General features: G+C 38.4%; 1 protein-coding gene across 3 annotated transcripts in view; it reads right to left on the bottom strand.

Annotated features, from left to right (window-relative positions):
* gnal2 (guanine nucleotide binding protein (G protein), alpha activating activity polypeptide, olfactory type 2) overlaps positions 1 to 11,186 on the bottom strand; it is a 30,122-nt gene extending 18,936 nt beyond the window's left edge. The window contains exons 1-5 of one of the 3 annotated variants that reach the window (XM_076970279.1): positions 11,097 to 11,186; positions 10,457 to 10,978; positions 3,320 to 3,392; positions 2,653 to 2,707; positions 2,423 to 2,542 (exon numbers count right to left, since the gene is read on the bottom strand). In XM_076970279.1, the coding sequence (XP_076826394.1) occupies positions 2,423 to 2,542; positions 2,653 to 2,707; positions 3,320 to 3,392; positions 10,457 to 10,934 (726 nt within the window). In that variant the 5' untranslated portion in view covers positions 10,935 to 10,978; positions 11,097 to 11,186. Of the gene's footprint in view, positions 1 to 2,422; positions 2,543 to 2,652; positions 2,708 to 3,319; positions 3,393 to 3,629; positions 4,471 to 10,456 lie in introns of those variants that run through there. The other 2 variants (XM_076970278.1, XM_076970280.1) reach the window with 2 other exon arrangements.
* Between the last annotated feature and the right edge of the window lie 4,356 nt (positions 11,187 to 15,542).

The following is a 15,542-nucleotide window of genomic DNA, read 5'->3' as shown; positions in this document are numbered from 1 at the left end:
AGAATAGGTGGTTTATTTCTTTGGAATAATAGAACTCGATGTTCACTCAACATTTTATTTCAATGTAGTTTTGTAGTGTTATAGGCTTGTGAAATTTGAGCAACATGTTAGAAGCAGTGTAATGGCTAACCAGGAATGGGTGGTCTTTGATCTCCTCTAATTTATTGATGATAATGATGAATGTAGTAAACACATTTACTACAGAAGTGTAAAGAAACACCTGTTCTTGCACCAAAATGCTACCAGGATGCGAAGTGCTTCACAATGCAAAATGCTGAATGAGACAGAAAGCATCAAAAAGAGGGTAGGGTGGCTTATTCATTTTACTTTTTGTAGTTAAAACGCACTTAATGTAAACAAAACAAATATCAAGGTCATGGGCAGACAGTGATGCAGAATATGTTTATGGGCAGGATATGCTCAAAAATACCCTGAAAATTATTACTTTGTAACATTGTTTTATATTACTCTTTTCACATTTAAAAACTTGATTGTTATTCATTGTTATTACTATTTATTTTAAGTCTTAACACTTGAGCTGTTATTAGTCATCCTAACGTTATTAGCACCAAATACAATCGATAATACAAAATGTAATAATAAAATTCTAAAAACAATATCAATAATAAAACTAATAGCTATTTTTTTTTGCATTTGTTTCATTTTGAGTCTAAAAATGTATCTAAAATATTAATAAACAAAAGGCTTTCTATATTCAAGCAATGGCTACAAATTTCTCATTAAATTTCAACACACAAAAATGAGGAACATCTTTCACTCATTACATGAAAACAAAGCCCACACCATCACAAAAGCATTCATTCTTGATGAAACAGCAAGACTGATGCACCACCGAGTGATTCTCACAGAATCTTGCCCAGGTGTAAAACAAAACAAAATCTTGAACTCAACAGATCCACTATACCTTAGTAACATTTTCTAATAGACCGCAAATATCTTCCTGTCTTTTTAACTGAAATTACCTTTAGGCTGAAATACCTCGATGTCCAGATCATTAAAATTTGAAAGTAAAGTATTAAAGCCAACATTAATTTGCCTAACAATTCATTAAGTTTGAATTATTCAACAAATCGTTACCTTCAAATACCAATTCAGAACAGTAAATTGGCTTTCCAAAAACATAATTCTACATTCATCAATTCCACCTGTATAAATGGCCGCTAAATGTGATAATGTGGATAACAACTGGCGTGCCAGCCTTACCCTCCTAATCAAGTGTCAGGGATCAGGACAGCATTTGTAATTTTATTACTTTGTAAGTGCTGTTAATCAATCAGCAACATGTAAAAGATGTAAAGCTAAAATTAAATGCAAACTGCAAAATAAGCAAAATGAAATAGAATGTCAATACATTTTCATTCCTCATTATGGAAATCATATTACTGAAAAATCTGAAAGTGGCATATTCCTCATTACAGTACAGGGGACACTTCCACTTATTGGCACCTTAAGAGTTTTGAACACATTAAACTCTTGATTTGATAGTACAAGTATACTTTCTGTATATGCTTGCCACTGCTTCACTAGCACATCTGTAGATTTGTCCCATTTATAAAGCAAATGTTCCAGTTTTGCATGTGCATGCACAAACATGAACTTCACCAACAGCATGTTTACACCACACTGGTCTCAGTGCATTCATCAGCTTCCTTTTCAACCAACACTGTGCACTGGAAATCTGGTATAGCTAGCCATAGTATTTCAGTACAGGACTTAGGGTATCAATCAAAAGCTGGTGATAAAAAGCGCATCAACGTTACTGGTTGGGAACTACACGAGACTATCCCTGATTTGTTTCATTTTTGAGTTATCAAAATCTGACTTAAAGCCTGAATGACTAACAAATGTGTGACTAATTGTGTGACTATAGTATAATACCGTCAGTATAGTAAAATTCTTGATTCTATAAAATACTGAACTCAGGATAGACTGTGATTACAAGAACAAATAAAAAATTTACTGAGATTTAAGATTTGAATAGTCTGGAAGATTTGCAAAACTTTTCTATACCCAAATCTTAAGGTTGAGATACAAAAACTAATCTCCAAGACCAACACTGATCACTGGAAAGTTCTTTAATCCACACACTTTTAATGAATAAAAGCATGATCCCAAGATACGAGGATATGACCCAAGCTTACAGGACACACTGATTGGTTTCTTACAAAACCTTCTCAACAGTGCTCTCTTTGGCATGAAAGCAATGTATGATGCAGCTCTGTGTGAAGCTTCACTTTTAGTGGTTTGTGGTTGAAACCAAAACTGGAAAACTGGAAACTGCTTTTAATTTTAGATCTAAACAGGAACTTGCACATGTGCATGTGTTTAAAGTTAGTATTTCTGCATTCCACCATTCAGAGTGATAAAACAAAGCCTTTGAATACATTAACCAATCCCTTACCTGCGAGTAGTCGAAATCCGACAGTGGAGCTATGCTTTTGATGTAATCAATCCTAAACTGGTCCTCTGGGTTGGCAAGAGGGACAGGTGGTATTAAAGTGCTCATTGCAGACACTATTGTCTAAGATACAAACACAAAAATGTTCAGTGAGTTCATTGTGATCCATTCCCCCACACTTTAATATACAACGGAATGTTCTTGTTTGTGCTGTCCTAGCGTAGCACACATACCACTATAGCGTCCTTCACATTTTTACGAATGTCTTGTATTTTCTGCTTCTTCTCTCTGTGTATCAATACACAAACACAAACTATTATAGACAAACAAGTATTTAATTATTTGAACATTTCCTGCATAGAAGAAACCTGGTGTCTTTTTTTTTCAAAATATATATTCCAAACAAGGAAATGTTGCTCCTTGTAAGGAAGACATTTTCTTGAAAATATAGCTAATACATAACAACGTCGCTTAGCCTATAGCAACATGTAGCATAGTTCAGAGTTACACATAATGTAACATCTCAACAGGCCTAATACTTAATGTTCTTAACAGTCGTGTATTTTAAGGACGAAAGCGTACAACTCGAAATATTCTTTATGATAATACAGGCCTATTGGCTGCAAAGAACTGATAGCAAGGCTACAAACATGTGTATAGCAATGTCGCATCAACTCCACGGATGGCAACAGGCTACAATAAACATGCTTGGATATGTGAGAAGACCGTTGAGAGCAGCAGGCGCCATGCGGCTGCTCAACACCGGGCCCCACAGGCGAGGCAGTGCCTAGATAATACTGCCAATTTGACACATAGCTCTGGCTTCGTAATGTCAGTCGTTTCAAAATCAGCCATGTTCAAAATACAAGCGTAGAAGATAAAAAATTAAAGCTTGCTTACTCTGCGTTAAATCCGTTGACGTGAAGAATCCTCATCTGTTTCACAATAGTGCTTTTCCCCGATTCGCCAGCCCCTACAGGAATGACACAAACACAGACGATTAATGGAAACACCATGCAGTCTAATTGCTTTTTCAAAATAAAAAAAAACACGTTTCATAGTTTTTGTCTTTAATCAAGACATCGTCGATATCCACTATCACGGCATATTGGCCAGGCTGTCAAACGCGGGTGTCTGCGTGCATTTCAACAGAACTCTTCTCCTTATGCTCCACTAATATTGTAAAAACACCATGCATGCTACAGCTTACCTAATAATAGCAGTCGATGGGTTGCTTTATATGCCTGCCTCTCTTTCTGCAATTGTTTTTCTATTTTCTTATTCGCCTCTCGTTGTGCTTTTTCATCGATGCGTTGGTCTTCGGTTTTCCCGTTGCCCAAACACCCCATCTTCCCCCAGCCAATGCTCTTAATCCACAATATTGTGTCCTTCTGACGTTATATCCAGTTCAATTGTGGAAAATCAGTGCGACGCTGTAACGTCGCCGGGAAGAATTCGCTCTGTTAAAATGCCGTTTTCGCCGCAGCCAAACTGACATTTGGCATTGGTGTAATATTATTAAATGTGTAGACTGGAACTCATATCTTCGCCTAAACGAGCGCATACATAAGCGGGGGCTTTACACGAGCCCCTGCCAAATATTGCTGTCTTGCCCTCCTTTCTCAGTATTTTCAATCTACATTTCTATCAGTTGCTTATTTGTTTCTCTAACTCAGCACTGCCTCTCTCTGTGACACCTGGTAGTAACCTTAAAACCACAGCGAATCGCTTACCCTACAAACTTAAAACATACAAAACACCAAAAACGTTAAATGTTGTCTGGGCTTTTACTAGGCTTTTACTAATAAGTCACGTTTTCCCCACGTCGTTATTCGTAAACAGCACGTCTTTCAGACAGAACCTACATGAGCAAAATAAATACACATATAAAATAAAATACATTTGTTACAGACGAAAGGACTGTATATCAACCTTACGGAAGAGCAAAAGTCTTATGACCGTTTCATATCAGTTATGGTCAAGTCCTCGCAATAAATCGCTTGATCATAAAAACTGAACCAGATACGCAACAATTGTGACGGCCACAGCGTCACATTGTTTCAACATGACATCCGCTCGGCGCGTGCGGACATGCCGCCCAAAATAACGCCTGAACAAAAAGAACACGAACACAGCTTAATGTTATCGAAGGCAGACAATACACATGTCGATGTAAGCCGACGTTTTTGTGTTTTTTTTTTTTACTGTGTCCATCTGGATCACACTATGACTTTTCACGTTCTTAGAGAAATTCACAGTAAGCTGTTTTTTTTCTATTAGCTTGTGCAAAACCCATGCTCTTTCCAATGGTATCGTCCACATTTATAAACCCCTACTTTTCCCCCCACAGTGCTGTCGCCGACATTCATAAACCGCCAAAAACCAGGAAGTGGAGCGGTAGTCCTTCGCGCAAATGCGCGAGGGAAAACGCTTATTTTATCAGTGACCCAAACAACAACACAGTAACGGAGAATGTAAACATTTACACTATAATTCTGGGTCTACGGGGAGTATTTTACAGATGTAGCCTACTCCACAACATGTGAGGCATTAAGACAAAATCTGTTCGTGTAGTGCTTTCATGTTGTCAGACTACCTTTAATTGTGGTCATCCACAATTTCTGTATGAAATGCAGCACAACGGGGGGTCTTATTATTTGCATTCTGCTTCATTCCACAGAAATTATTATTATTTTAAATGTGTACATGTCTGTATTTATCAATAATTGGTCTATCTTTTTTAGTAATGTATCCTAAGTGAAAGTTATACATCCTGATAAAGCTCTCTGAAGTTTGCATACAGTGACATCTGTTCCAGTTTTCTTTATTTTCATGTTTAATCCCTTTATGAATATTTACAGTTTTTCTTGAAACTAATGTACCAAGTTTAAAACACCCTCAGACAAATCCCTACTCTGTGTTAAGTATTTCCTTTGGGGTCAATAAATTATCTAATCTATTCTATTCTATATAAACACTTAAGTCACTGTGGTTTTTCTTTCAACTAGGCAACATTGTTTTTGTTAGTTGAGTAAGATAGGACCATATTTTAGTATCGTTTTGGCCTGACATGTTTTCAGTACATTCAGCACTTGCAAAGGTGTGCCTCTTTCAAACCCAAAACCAAAATTATTGGCAGTCGCAGTCTATTTTTGGTACATGAAGAACACTACCAGCACACACGCATATATCCTGCACAACAAGGTTGACTTTTTCCTAGGACAGCCATGGAGCTATTCCAGCAGATCATTAGTGGAAACTTCCCTCTTAGTATATTGAATTTTCCTGAGATTAAATTACCTGAGTTCTTAAATTTAGCACACTTTTTAAACTAATAATAAAGATAAAACTGTGACTCCCTCCCACTGTTTTTATGCAAATCATGTATAAATCACCTACGATCACTAAGTAAAACAAGCCATCGTGCAAATTGTACAAATATATTCCTTAACATTCTATAATGTGCTGTGTTGGAACAAAAATGCTATTTATTCCAAAATACCAGTTTATAACACAAATTTAAATTAAAAAACTTCATGATTTGGCATGAATATCCTCACAGTGTCTCTCAAGAAGTAGCAGCAACTTAGCAGACTGGGAAGCTCGTACACTAAACTACCAGAATAATGATGTTAGTACATGCCGTTTCATGATGTGTTTAATACGTTTTGCAGAACACTGAAGCAAAAATATAAAATCATGAGGCATTAATTTCTGTATATTCTGTAAATGTGGTGCTGCATCATCAGTATAAAAACACTAGTATGTGCATGGCAACAGAATATGCTTTGGAGTGATTTTCTGACTGAAATGACGTTTAGCCGAATTTATCAAAGTACAGAGAAATGCAAAAACAAACTTGTTTTTTTTTTTTATATATACAGAGTGCTACAATACTATACATGCACATCAAATATAATGCTAGAGCCAATGTTAGTATGGGTAGCATTAACAGTCAAACACCTACATCATTTCACAACACAGACGATCATGGTGTGGTTGATGATGGCACTACTTCTGACACTGCTGATAAAAGTGACCATGACGAAAATGACAAAGATAACCACCAAAACGTAAGTAACTAACATGACTCACCACTGTCAGTTGCGCTTGATTTGTGGCCAAAAAGGCTAACAGAAATCGAATGCTGCTTAGTCACCAATGGCTAGTCAGAACTAGATGGATAGTTCAGGTTAAAACTGAATCTTTCCCGAAAACAGTGAAGGTCATATTTTATTACTGTTACACTCAAGAGTAGGCCTGTCGTCCTATACATGACAACCAAAAGGTATTGTAGTTTATGGTAAAATAAAATGTTCTTTTAGTTGTTTATTGTTAAACAGTGTCATTCACTACTGTTTTTCAGAATACAGTCACAGCCAGTTAAACCAGTACTGTAGTTACTCTACTGTAAAACAGCTGGTTGAACAAATGACCGTGGAAACTGAAGGCCTTTTCCTTCGTGTGGATAACTTTAACCACAAGTACTTGTCTTGCTATGATCTGGTGGTCTCGCTGCGAACAATAAATGTTCTCTCTCTCTTTACGTGTTTATTTATGCACTCCTGATTCCACATGGCACATTCCACTGGGATACCCCAGCTGTGGTACTTCCTGCTTCCTGGGACTGGTCCAGGGCCTGAATTTCAGTGCGGGATTGCGGGAATTGCGCACTATTTCTTCGATTCCCGCAATTTTATCCATAATAATGCGGGAAACTCCCGCACACAATTACAGCAAAAACGTTCAGCAAAACAATAGCTCTGTTTGTATTGTGAGACGGACAGATAGTCGGACAGACCGACGTCCGTACTGGACGCTACACTCGGCGCTCTCACTCTTCCTAGCATCGCAGCGGCGGCGACGTTGATCAAACTAATCCTCAAGATTCACACACAGGTGACGGTAGTAAACTAAAGCAGCAGTCCAAACATATGTTTCAGTCCAACTGGTCAAGAATATATCCTTGGCTCGAACTTAATAGCGGTGAAATGAGCTGCTCGATTTGTAAAATGTACGGTGCTGTGCCTTTTACCAGCCGATGCTACAAAACATCGAGTTTAAGTCGCCACTCGGCTAGTGTTTCTCATACAGCAGCACTGAAAAGAAAGCGCGAGGCTGATCTGAAAGAGGTGGTCAATAACGGAGGAGAAGGGCAGAAAAACAGATTACCAGGGTTGCCAACTTTATCACTGAGTGAGATTTGATTTTAGGAGGGAGGGAGGGAGGGAGGGGGGTAAAATATTGGCCGGGGGCGGGGTGTGCGTGTGTAAATTGTTGGGGGGGGGGGGGGTGTAAAATGGACACATTTAAGTATTATATCAGAGCGATATAAGCGAACTAGTAACTCATTGAATCATAGATGTAGATCAGAGGTAAATCAACTAGATTTTTTCAGCGTGAGAAATCGGGTGTATGGCGTTTGTACGTGTGAAGACGGTCAAATGCGAGTGTCTCACGCTCATTGCGTGAGAGTTGGCAACCCTGGATTACTGCAATGCATAAAATTCTGCCTGATGCCCAGTCAGCTGATTGTGATGTGATGACACATTTCAGCACACAAAACAGATGTAAAATTAAGTTATAACAAGCCTAACCAATGTATGCTAATTTCAGCTTGGCCCTCCAAGAGAGCAGTTGGAATGTTTTTTTTTTTTTTTGAAAAGAAAGACCAAGGAGAGGACAGATCACGGTAGAGAAGAACCAAGAGACAAGTCACAATGTACAATGTATATATATTAAATACATATATATATATGTGTGTGTGTGTATATATATATATATATATATATATGTATTTAGGTTCACCAGAAGTATCCCCCCCCCCCCAAATGTAGAAATCCCCCTTATGTGACACATTTAAGGGGGGAATTCCCACTCATTTTGAAAAATGAATTTCAGGCCCTGCTGGTCTATTATATAGACTTTTTAATGTCCTATGTACTCTTTTAATATGAAGATTATTCACCTCAGATAGCCTCATAAGGATGTGGTGAAAGCCATCAAGCATAAACTATAGTCTTACACTGTAAATAAGCAAAGATAATTTAAACAATACTACATTACAAAATACAAGACTGGCGATCCAGTCACTATGAGAGATCATTTAATGCCTACTGTATTCACTTCCTCGCACAGTCTGAGGTCAGCTTGAAATAGTGTAAACATGTGGTTCCCCCATATTCAGTCTAAATTACACAAACTAGGAGAGAATGCCCAAGCTACCCAATACTACAGTGTTGAATCTTGCCATGGAACGCCTCATGAAATAAGACCCTGCTCCCTATCAAAGTCCCTACCCACCTGATGAACTACAGTCACACCAAGTACGCATATTTCCCACAGCTTGGAGTAATACCAATACGAAAAGTTAAATGTATTAATAATTATGTGAATCTAGAGCATTCATAGTGCAGAAAGATTATTATTAAAATGGAACTTCTTATAAACATAAATACCCATATTTATCTTTCCTCATGTTTATATTTGCATATGAAATACAAACTGCTATAAAAGGGTTTAATAAAAAAGACCCAGTACTAATATGTATATATTTTTTTAGTGATGACCAGCAACTTTCAGTAAGAGGACATCAGACTCGGTGTAACATGATAAAACCTCACAAGGAAGCAAAGTTCAGTTCATCAGGCATATTGCAACATTACAAAGAGCAGACAATACCTACGCTGACTGTGAAGTACTAGGTTTCTGCCAAACAAAGATTACTTACGCATGCCATTAAATTAGAATCAAACTGAAGTTACTGAATCCTTTCTCCACCGATATTTTCTGTTGTTAGTATGAAACCAATTTATTATTTTGCAGATTCTAGAACCCATAAATATAAACCCATTATTGCTTATTACTTTAAAAATTTAGCATCTGGAGAGAAATTAATTAGGTTATGGAAAAGATAATCGAAAATCAAATATACATCATTCTAAATTAAGTGTACATGTATCTGTATCAAAGTCAAAGAACATTTCAAACATATTTGAAGAGCTGCATTGCCACCAAATTTGACCTTCTGTTTTGACTATAGAATTACCCAAGGAAAGAAACTGGGTTTACACTGTTAAGATCAGTACCTGAATACTCTGGTCCAAGTAGCGTACATTTCTACATTGGAAGTGAATTACACCTGACCCCTGATGCCAGGAACTCAAGGACCCATACTAGGCCTCTCTTGCTTGAACTTACATTAGCTTTGATACTGTTAGCTTGGTAACTACAGATAGATTTCTTTGATAATGATTAACCAACAATATATTATTAAGGCCTTATCACCACTCTTAGCTCTTTGTACTCTTAAGGATACAGGAGGACCTCATTCTCCAGACGAGGGTGTCACACTCGTGTCCTGGAGATACTATTTTAAAATGTACCGTAACCCCAACACCTACACAGTGCTCACAGTTCAACATGGCAGATGCCCGCGGGGTTAGATAGTTGGTCTAGGGTTAGGGTTTTCAGACTATTTTCAGATTTTGCACAACAACCAAGAGCCCCAGTGGACCCAGTAGTGATATTCACAATACAGCTAAGCCAGTTCGCCAAAACTGAATCCCTAAAACGACTAAAGAAAGCCAGAGTGTTAGTGGTAAACCTAATGATCGAACATCATGAGGCGGTTTCCTTGGGCGTTTATCCCGCACAACCAAACCTCAGAATGAAACCACTAACGAAGCAGGCTGTAAAACTGATGTTGAATGTACAGAGCGAGTTCAGTACTGGCCAAGTACCTGTCCTGTTGCCTAATTGTCCATATTAATCAAAATCCCATGAAATCAGTTAAGCCTGAGCTAGTCAGGTTAGCTGTTGTCCTTTTTACATCGCGCAAGAATATCGATTTGGTATGTCTCAGCCAAAACAAACCGAAAAAGGAAACAAACAAGTTAAGCCTTAGGTACATGTCGTCTCGCCCCGGAGCTTATGTCATTCATTTGACATGTCTGCCTCATACTACATTATACCCACCGTTATAAACTAGCGATTCCCATGAGATGTCATTTTTTATGCGTAAAACGTAAGACTTACCTAATAAAAGCAATCGATGGGTCTGTTTGTATTCCCGTTTAAGTTCTTTCAAGGCCCGGTCAATATTCTTACTGACTTTCTTCGCCTCCCTCTCGGCCTCCTTCTCCTCCACTACCAGTTTATCCCAGTTTTTTTGTTTTTGAGTGTTGGACGTCTGCAGCAGCTGTAATCGTCGACTCCGGTCCTTCCCCGTTCCCTTGTTTCCTCCTCCACCTCCATTCTGAATTAGCGCTCCATCGACGTTCCCGTCTCCAGGACGATGCTCCCCAGCTGGGAGCTTGCCGGTGTCCCAGTGGTGTGTTTGGCTGGTGCGTAATGGTGATGTCTTGTTGTTTCCCCCGGAGTCCTCTTGCCGAGATTCCCCGACACGCGATGGAATTATAGGATCCGGCAGCTGGTCTGAGTCTGAATTGGCGTTGGAAATCGATCCACTTAGATCACCAAACAATCGGGGTCGCAGACTGTAGCACAGCCCCATGTCGTGGCTGATCGGTTAATGTTATTTCGCATATAAAATAAAGCCTACAAATCCGGCAAAAGAAATGTATTCTTTGAACAGCTTAGTTAATCTTCAAAGTGCTAGACAAACAACATGTTTTAAATCTATATCTAATCCCCAAATATGTCAAAATATACGCACATTTTTTGCAGTATGTCATTTTGTGTTTTCCACAGTCAACCTACGCTTTGTCAGTAGATCACCTGATGCCTTTGCGGACACTGCAGGTCCACCTTACCGTATATAAACGAAAAGCTCAACCTCGGAAGTTAGCGTGAAGCTAGTATAGCTACTTCTCTGTGGGATTTTTATATAAAGTGTTTAAAGTTCAGGTTATTTCCCCCTCTCTAATGTACAAGCACAATCATTTTTGTTTATTTATTTAGGACAAATTGCATTTCAGTCTTAGTCGTTAGTCTAATCGAAGCCAAACCAATAAGACGAGAATATAACCGATGCATGAGAAAAACAGGAGATTTACAATAAACAGAAGGAAACATATATTTAAAGTTCAGAAAATTACAAAGTTGAACAATGAGTATTTGTAAAGTTTGTGGAGTTATCACATAACTGTCACTGTTACTTGTCATCAGTGCAGTGTGTATCTGTACTAGTACTCGTGTGAATTCCAACGTAATTAATTCAAAATAATGCTTCAGTTGCTTTTTAAGTAAATGAGTATAGCCTGTATTGTTAGTTAATATTAGCCTAACCAGTTTGTGGATTTTTAGTGCACCCCCGTGTAGGGCGCTGAACATTCCTTATGCCGTGGTCTTTACATTACGCATACACAAAATGTATATTGTTATTTGGTCAAACTGAGCACAAATAAATATTTTGTTATATATGTGTGCCATTTATACGCGATATCTAATCAGTATCGAGTGTACACAGTTGTGCACAACATGCTACAATTACGGTTTTGAGCAGCTTACTCGCGGGAGCATAAGTGTCCAAGTGAGACCAAAACACACTGTGCTACACAACAACGTAGTGGGCTAAAAACAAAGTCTACGGAGGTTCTCCACACAGCAATGTATCGCTATTTAACACTATCGAAGACGGAAACGTGGAACCTTGCCAGACAGCAGATCAAAAAAGTTTTGAAGCAATTGCTATGTTTGTAATAGCCTACTACATAGGCTACTAGCGGTGGACATTCCAGGTTCAGAAAATAAAACTCCTTACCAGGATTTTATTCAGGCTTGCTGGATTTTCTAATTAGTGCAATCCAGGTTAAAAAAAAATAGTGGAATCAACACAATCCAGGAAGCCTGAGCAAAATATTGGTGAGGACTTTTACTTTCTGAACTTGGAATATCCACTTCTGTATACTGCTTGAAGTAGTATCCAGCAGGCCTATAGTATCTAGTATGCGACAAAAGCTGACCATACTACGAGTTTACACGATTTATGAACGTTCTGTGCTCCGCAGTTCAGTGCTTCTTCTGAGGACCCAAAACGTCGCACTATTAAGTTAGTTTGCAAAGAAACGATTAGAAACATGAAGATCAAAAGCTAGAAAGCTTTTAAAATGAGCAAACATTATAATTTTCATTTTGGGACAGGAATTAACCGGCTACCTTTGATTTTTTTGCTACACATCTACATACAAAACATTTATCAATACTAATTTTGTAAACTATGAGGCATGAAATTAAGCTTATTTGTGGTTTGTGGTGTAATTCGATTTCAGGTAACCTACTATTTACATTCATATAGGAAATGTTTTATCTAAAGTGATCTTTGTGTGTTGCTAGCATGCTGCTAATGTATGTTCAATGCATTTATCCAGCCAAAAAATTGTTATTAAACATTAACCCTAATACCAAAAAAGTGCTTACTCTTACTTTGTATTTTTGCTTAAGATTTCCCCATTTCCTTTACACTCTTATGAGGTCCATCTTGCCCATCAGGCCATGCACTCCCACAAAATGATAAAAGATGAATCAAAAAATGAAACAAAAGAAACAAGATCACAAATCTTTGCTGCTTTGGTTAAAAGAGGAAAATGGGTAAAACTGAAGTTAGGCATTAAATAAGATCATTATTGAGCAAAATCTTACTTCAGTATTTAGATATGGTTTACTTGCAATCCATAAAGGTCTTAAGCAACATGAAACCTTGCATTAACTTATTCAGTTCCATTCTGTATGACATTGCATCTGCCTGTGAGCAATGCATCAACATGGGATGCAGTGTTTGAGAAAGGGTATGGATTTGAACCTTTCAGACGTTGATGTGTGTTTTTTAGAACCAAGGTTCTGAATTAATGGTGATTACAAATGGAAATTTCAGTTTCATTCACATCAACTAGCTCACTGCATAAACAATACAACTGATTTGTGATAAGTACAACAATGCAAGAATAAACTCCCACTCAGCTCACAGAAGTTCAGGTCTATGAACAACACTGCAAGCAATAAACGGACAACCTTTAGTAAAGTTGTTTCTGAAAGAATGTCTTCTGGCATTGCTGGAAGCTTGATAAGTCATGGGTCTAATGTTAATTCTTTCACTTGAATTTTATTGTCCTTAATTTGCCATATCTTCCTGGGATGCCTGTTACTTTACTTATTGGCTAGAGAGCATACATAACATAAAAAATAACCACAATTTGTTAAAAAATACATTAATTTCAGTGGTCATGTTAGTCATGTGATGGATATGTATGATGTAAACCCAATTCTACCTAAGTTGAAGAAAAATTGAGGAGAGGCTGAATTTTTATAGCGCTCAGACAAGTGTCTGAGTCCAAGCCCCAGTGAGTAAGGCAAGGGTGACAGTGGCAAGGAAAAACTCCCTAAGAGCATGAGGAAGAGACCTTGAGAGGATCCAAGACTCAGTGGGGGGACCCATCCTCCTCTGGCTGACGTCAGTCACCATAAAGATACATAAACAAAGAAAATATGGGAATGATAATATGTGTTCTCTATGTAATTCTTATTCAGTCCTAAACTTCTTGATGGTCGGTAATAGTAGTCCAGGGCCATGGAGATACAGAGGAGAAGGGCAGTGGGTTGATCCTTCATCCATAGCTGGTTAGGAAGGCGGTTACTGGCCCAGGGTGGATAGCAGGAAAGGCTCATGTCTCCTCATCTCAGTATTTCTCAGGGAAGGAGGGCAGCCATTTGGAAAAAGAAAAGAGGGACAATTATGTGGGTCAGAGGATACTTAAACATTTGTGGAGTGTGGCAGCAACTCCGGCATTAAATAATTACAGCCTAAATAAATGGGCAGAACCAGAAGGTAACACAGACTTGGAGGCATCCTGAGACATTGGCATCCATCCACTACACCGTCAACAAACTTAAGCGATCACGTACAGTGACGATGACAGAACCAGCGCTCCAGTTTCCCATAAAACCCTTAATTCACGAACCCCTAGATCTGTAACCTTTATCTAAGATGACACATTAATTACCACATGCAAAAATAAAAAAGTACGTTTTCAACCTAGACTTAAAGATCGAGACTGTGTCACAGTCTCGGACACATTCTGGAAGGTTATTCTATAGTTGGGGGGCCTTATAAGAAAAGGCTCTTAGCATTAGATCTGGTATTTTTTCTCTTGCAGCATTTGGGCCTAGAAGGAGAACCTCTGTTTTGTCACCATTAAGTTGGAGGATGTTTAGCAACATCCAGCATTTAACATCTCTTACGCAGACCTCAATTTTCCCTAATCTGCATTTGTCATCAGGATTGTGTCACGGAACAGCTCTGGACCCCTCCATTTGGGCGTGTGTTCACGTTGTCTACGTCTGGATATGCCCATTTATGTGTTTCCGTGGGTGTGGTTGTGTGTGAGTGTGTTCATCGGTCTCACCTGTGGCTCATCTCGTGATCACTTGGGGCTTATGTGGTTTGTCTATTTAATGTGCGTTCGCACAGTGTCTCGTGCTCGTCTTTGTTTGAAGCTATATGCTACGTTTGTCTTGCAATGTTCTATGGTGACGTGCGCTATTTGCGCCAACATTACGTGTTTAAATAAAAGTGTGTGTGTGACACAACGCACTCGCCTCGTTCTGCCTGCCTTCCTCGCATTACAGATTGGCTGATATGTAAAGTTGAGTGTCATCTGCATAGCAGTGAAAGAAAGCCCAATTTTAGCATGTATAATGTAAATAATAGTGGTCCTAAAATGGAGCCTTGCGGGACTCCATATTTCACTTTTGTGCATTTGGAGGGAATATGATTGAGCTCTACAAACTTATTGAAATATATATATATATATATACTGCTCAAAAAAATAAAGGGAACACTCAAATAACATCCTAGATCTGAATGAATGAAATATTCTCATTGAATACTTTGTTCTGTATAAAGTTGAATGTGCTGACAACAAAATCACACAAAAATTATCAATGGAAATCAAATTTATTAACCAATGGAGGCCTGGATTTGGAGCCACACACAAAATTAAAATGGAAAAACACACTACAGGCTGATCCAACTTTGATGTAATGGCCTTAAAACAAGTCAAAATGAGGCTCAGTATTGTGTGTGGCCTCCACGTGCCTATATGACCACCCTACAACGTCTGGGCATGCTCCTGATGAGGTGGCGGATGGTCTCCTGAGGGATCTC

This window comes from Brachyhypopomus gauderio, chromosome 13 (genome assembly GCF_052324685.1).
Source record: "Brachyhypopomus gauderio isolate BG-103 chromosome 13, BGAUD_0.2, whole genome shotgun sequence".
Lineage (NCBI taxonomy): Eukaryota > Metazoa > Chordata > Actinopteri > Gymnotiformes > Hypopomidae > Brachyhypopomus > Brachyhypopomus gauderio.
The sequence above is the reverse complement of the archived record's forward strand: the minus strand, read 5'-3'. Positions and strand labels throughout refer to the sequence as shown.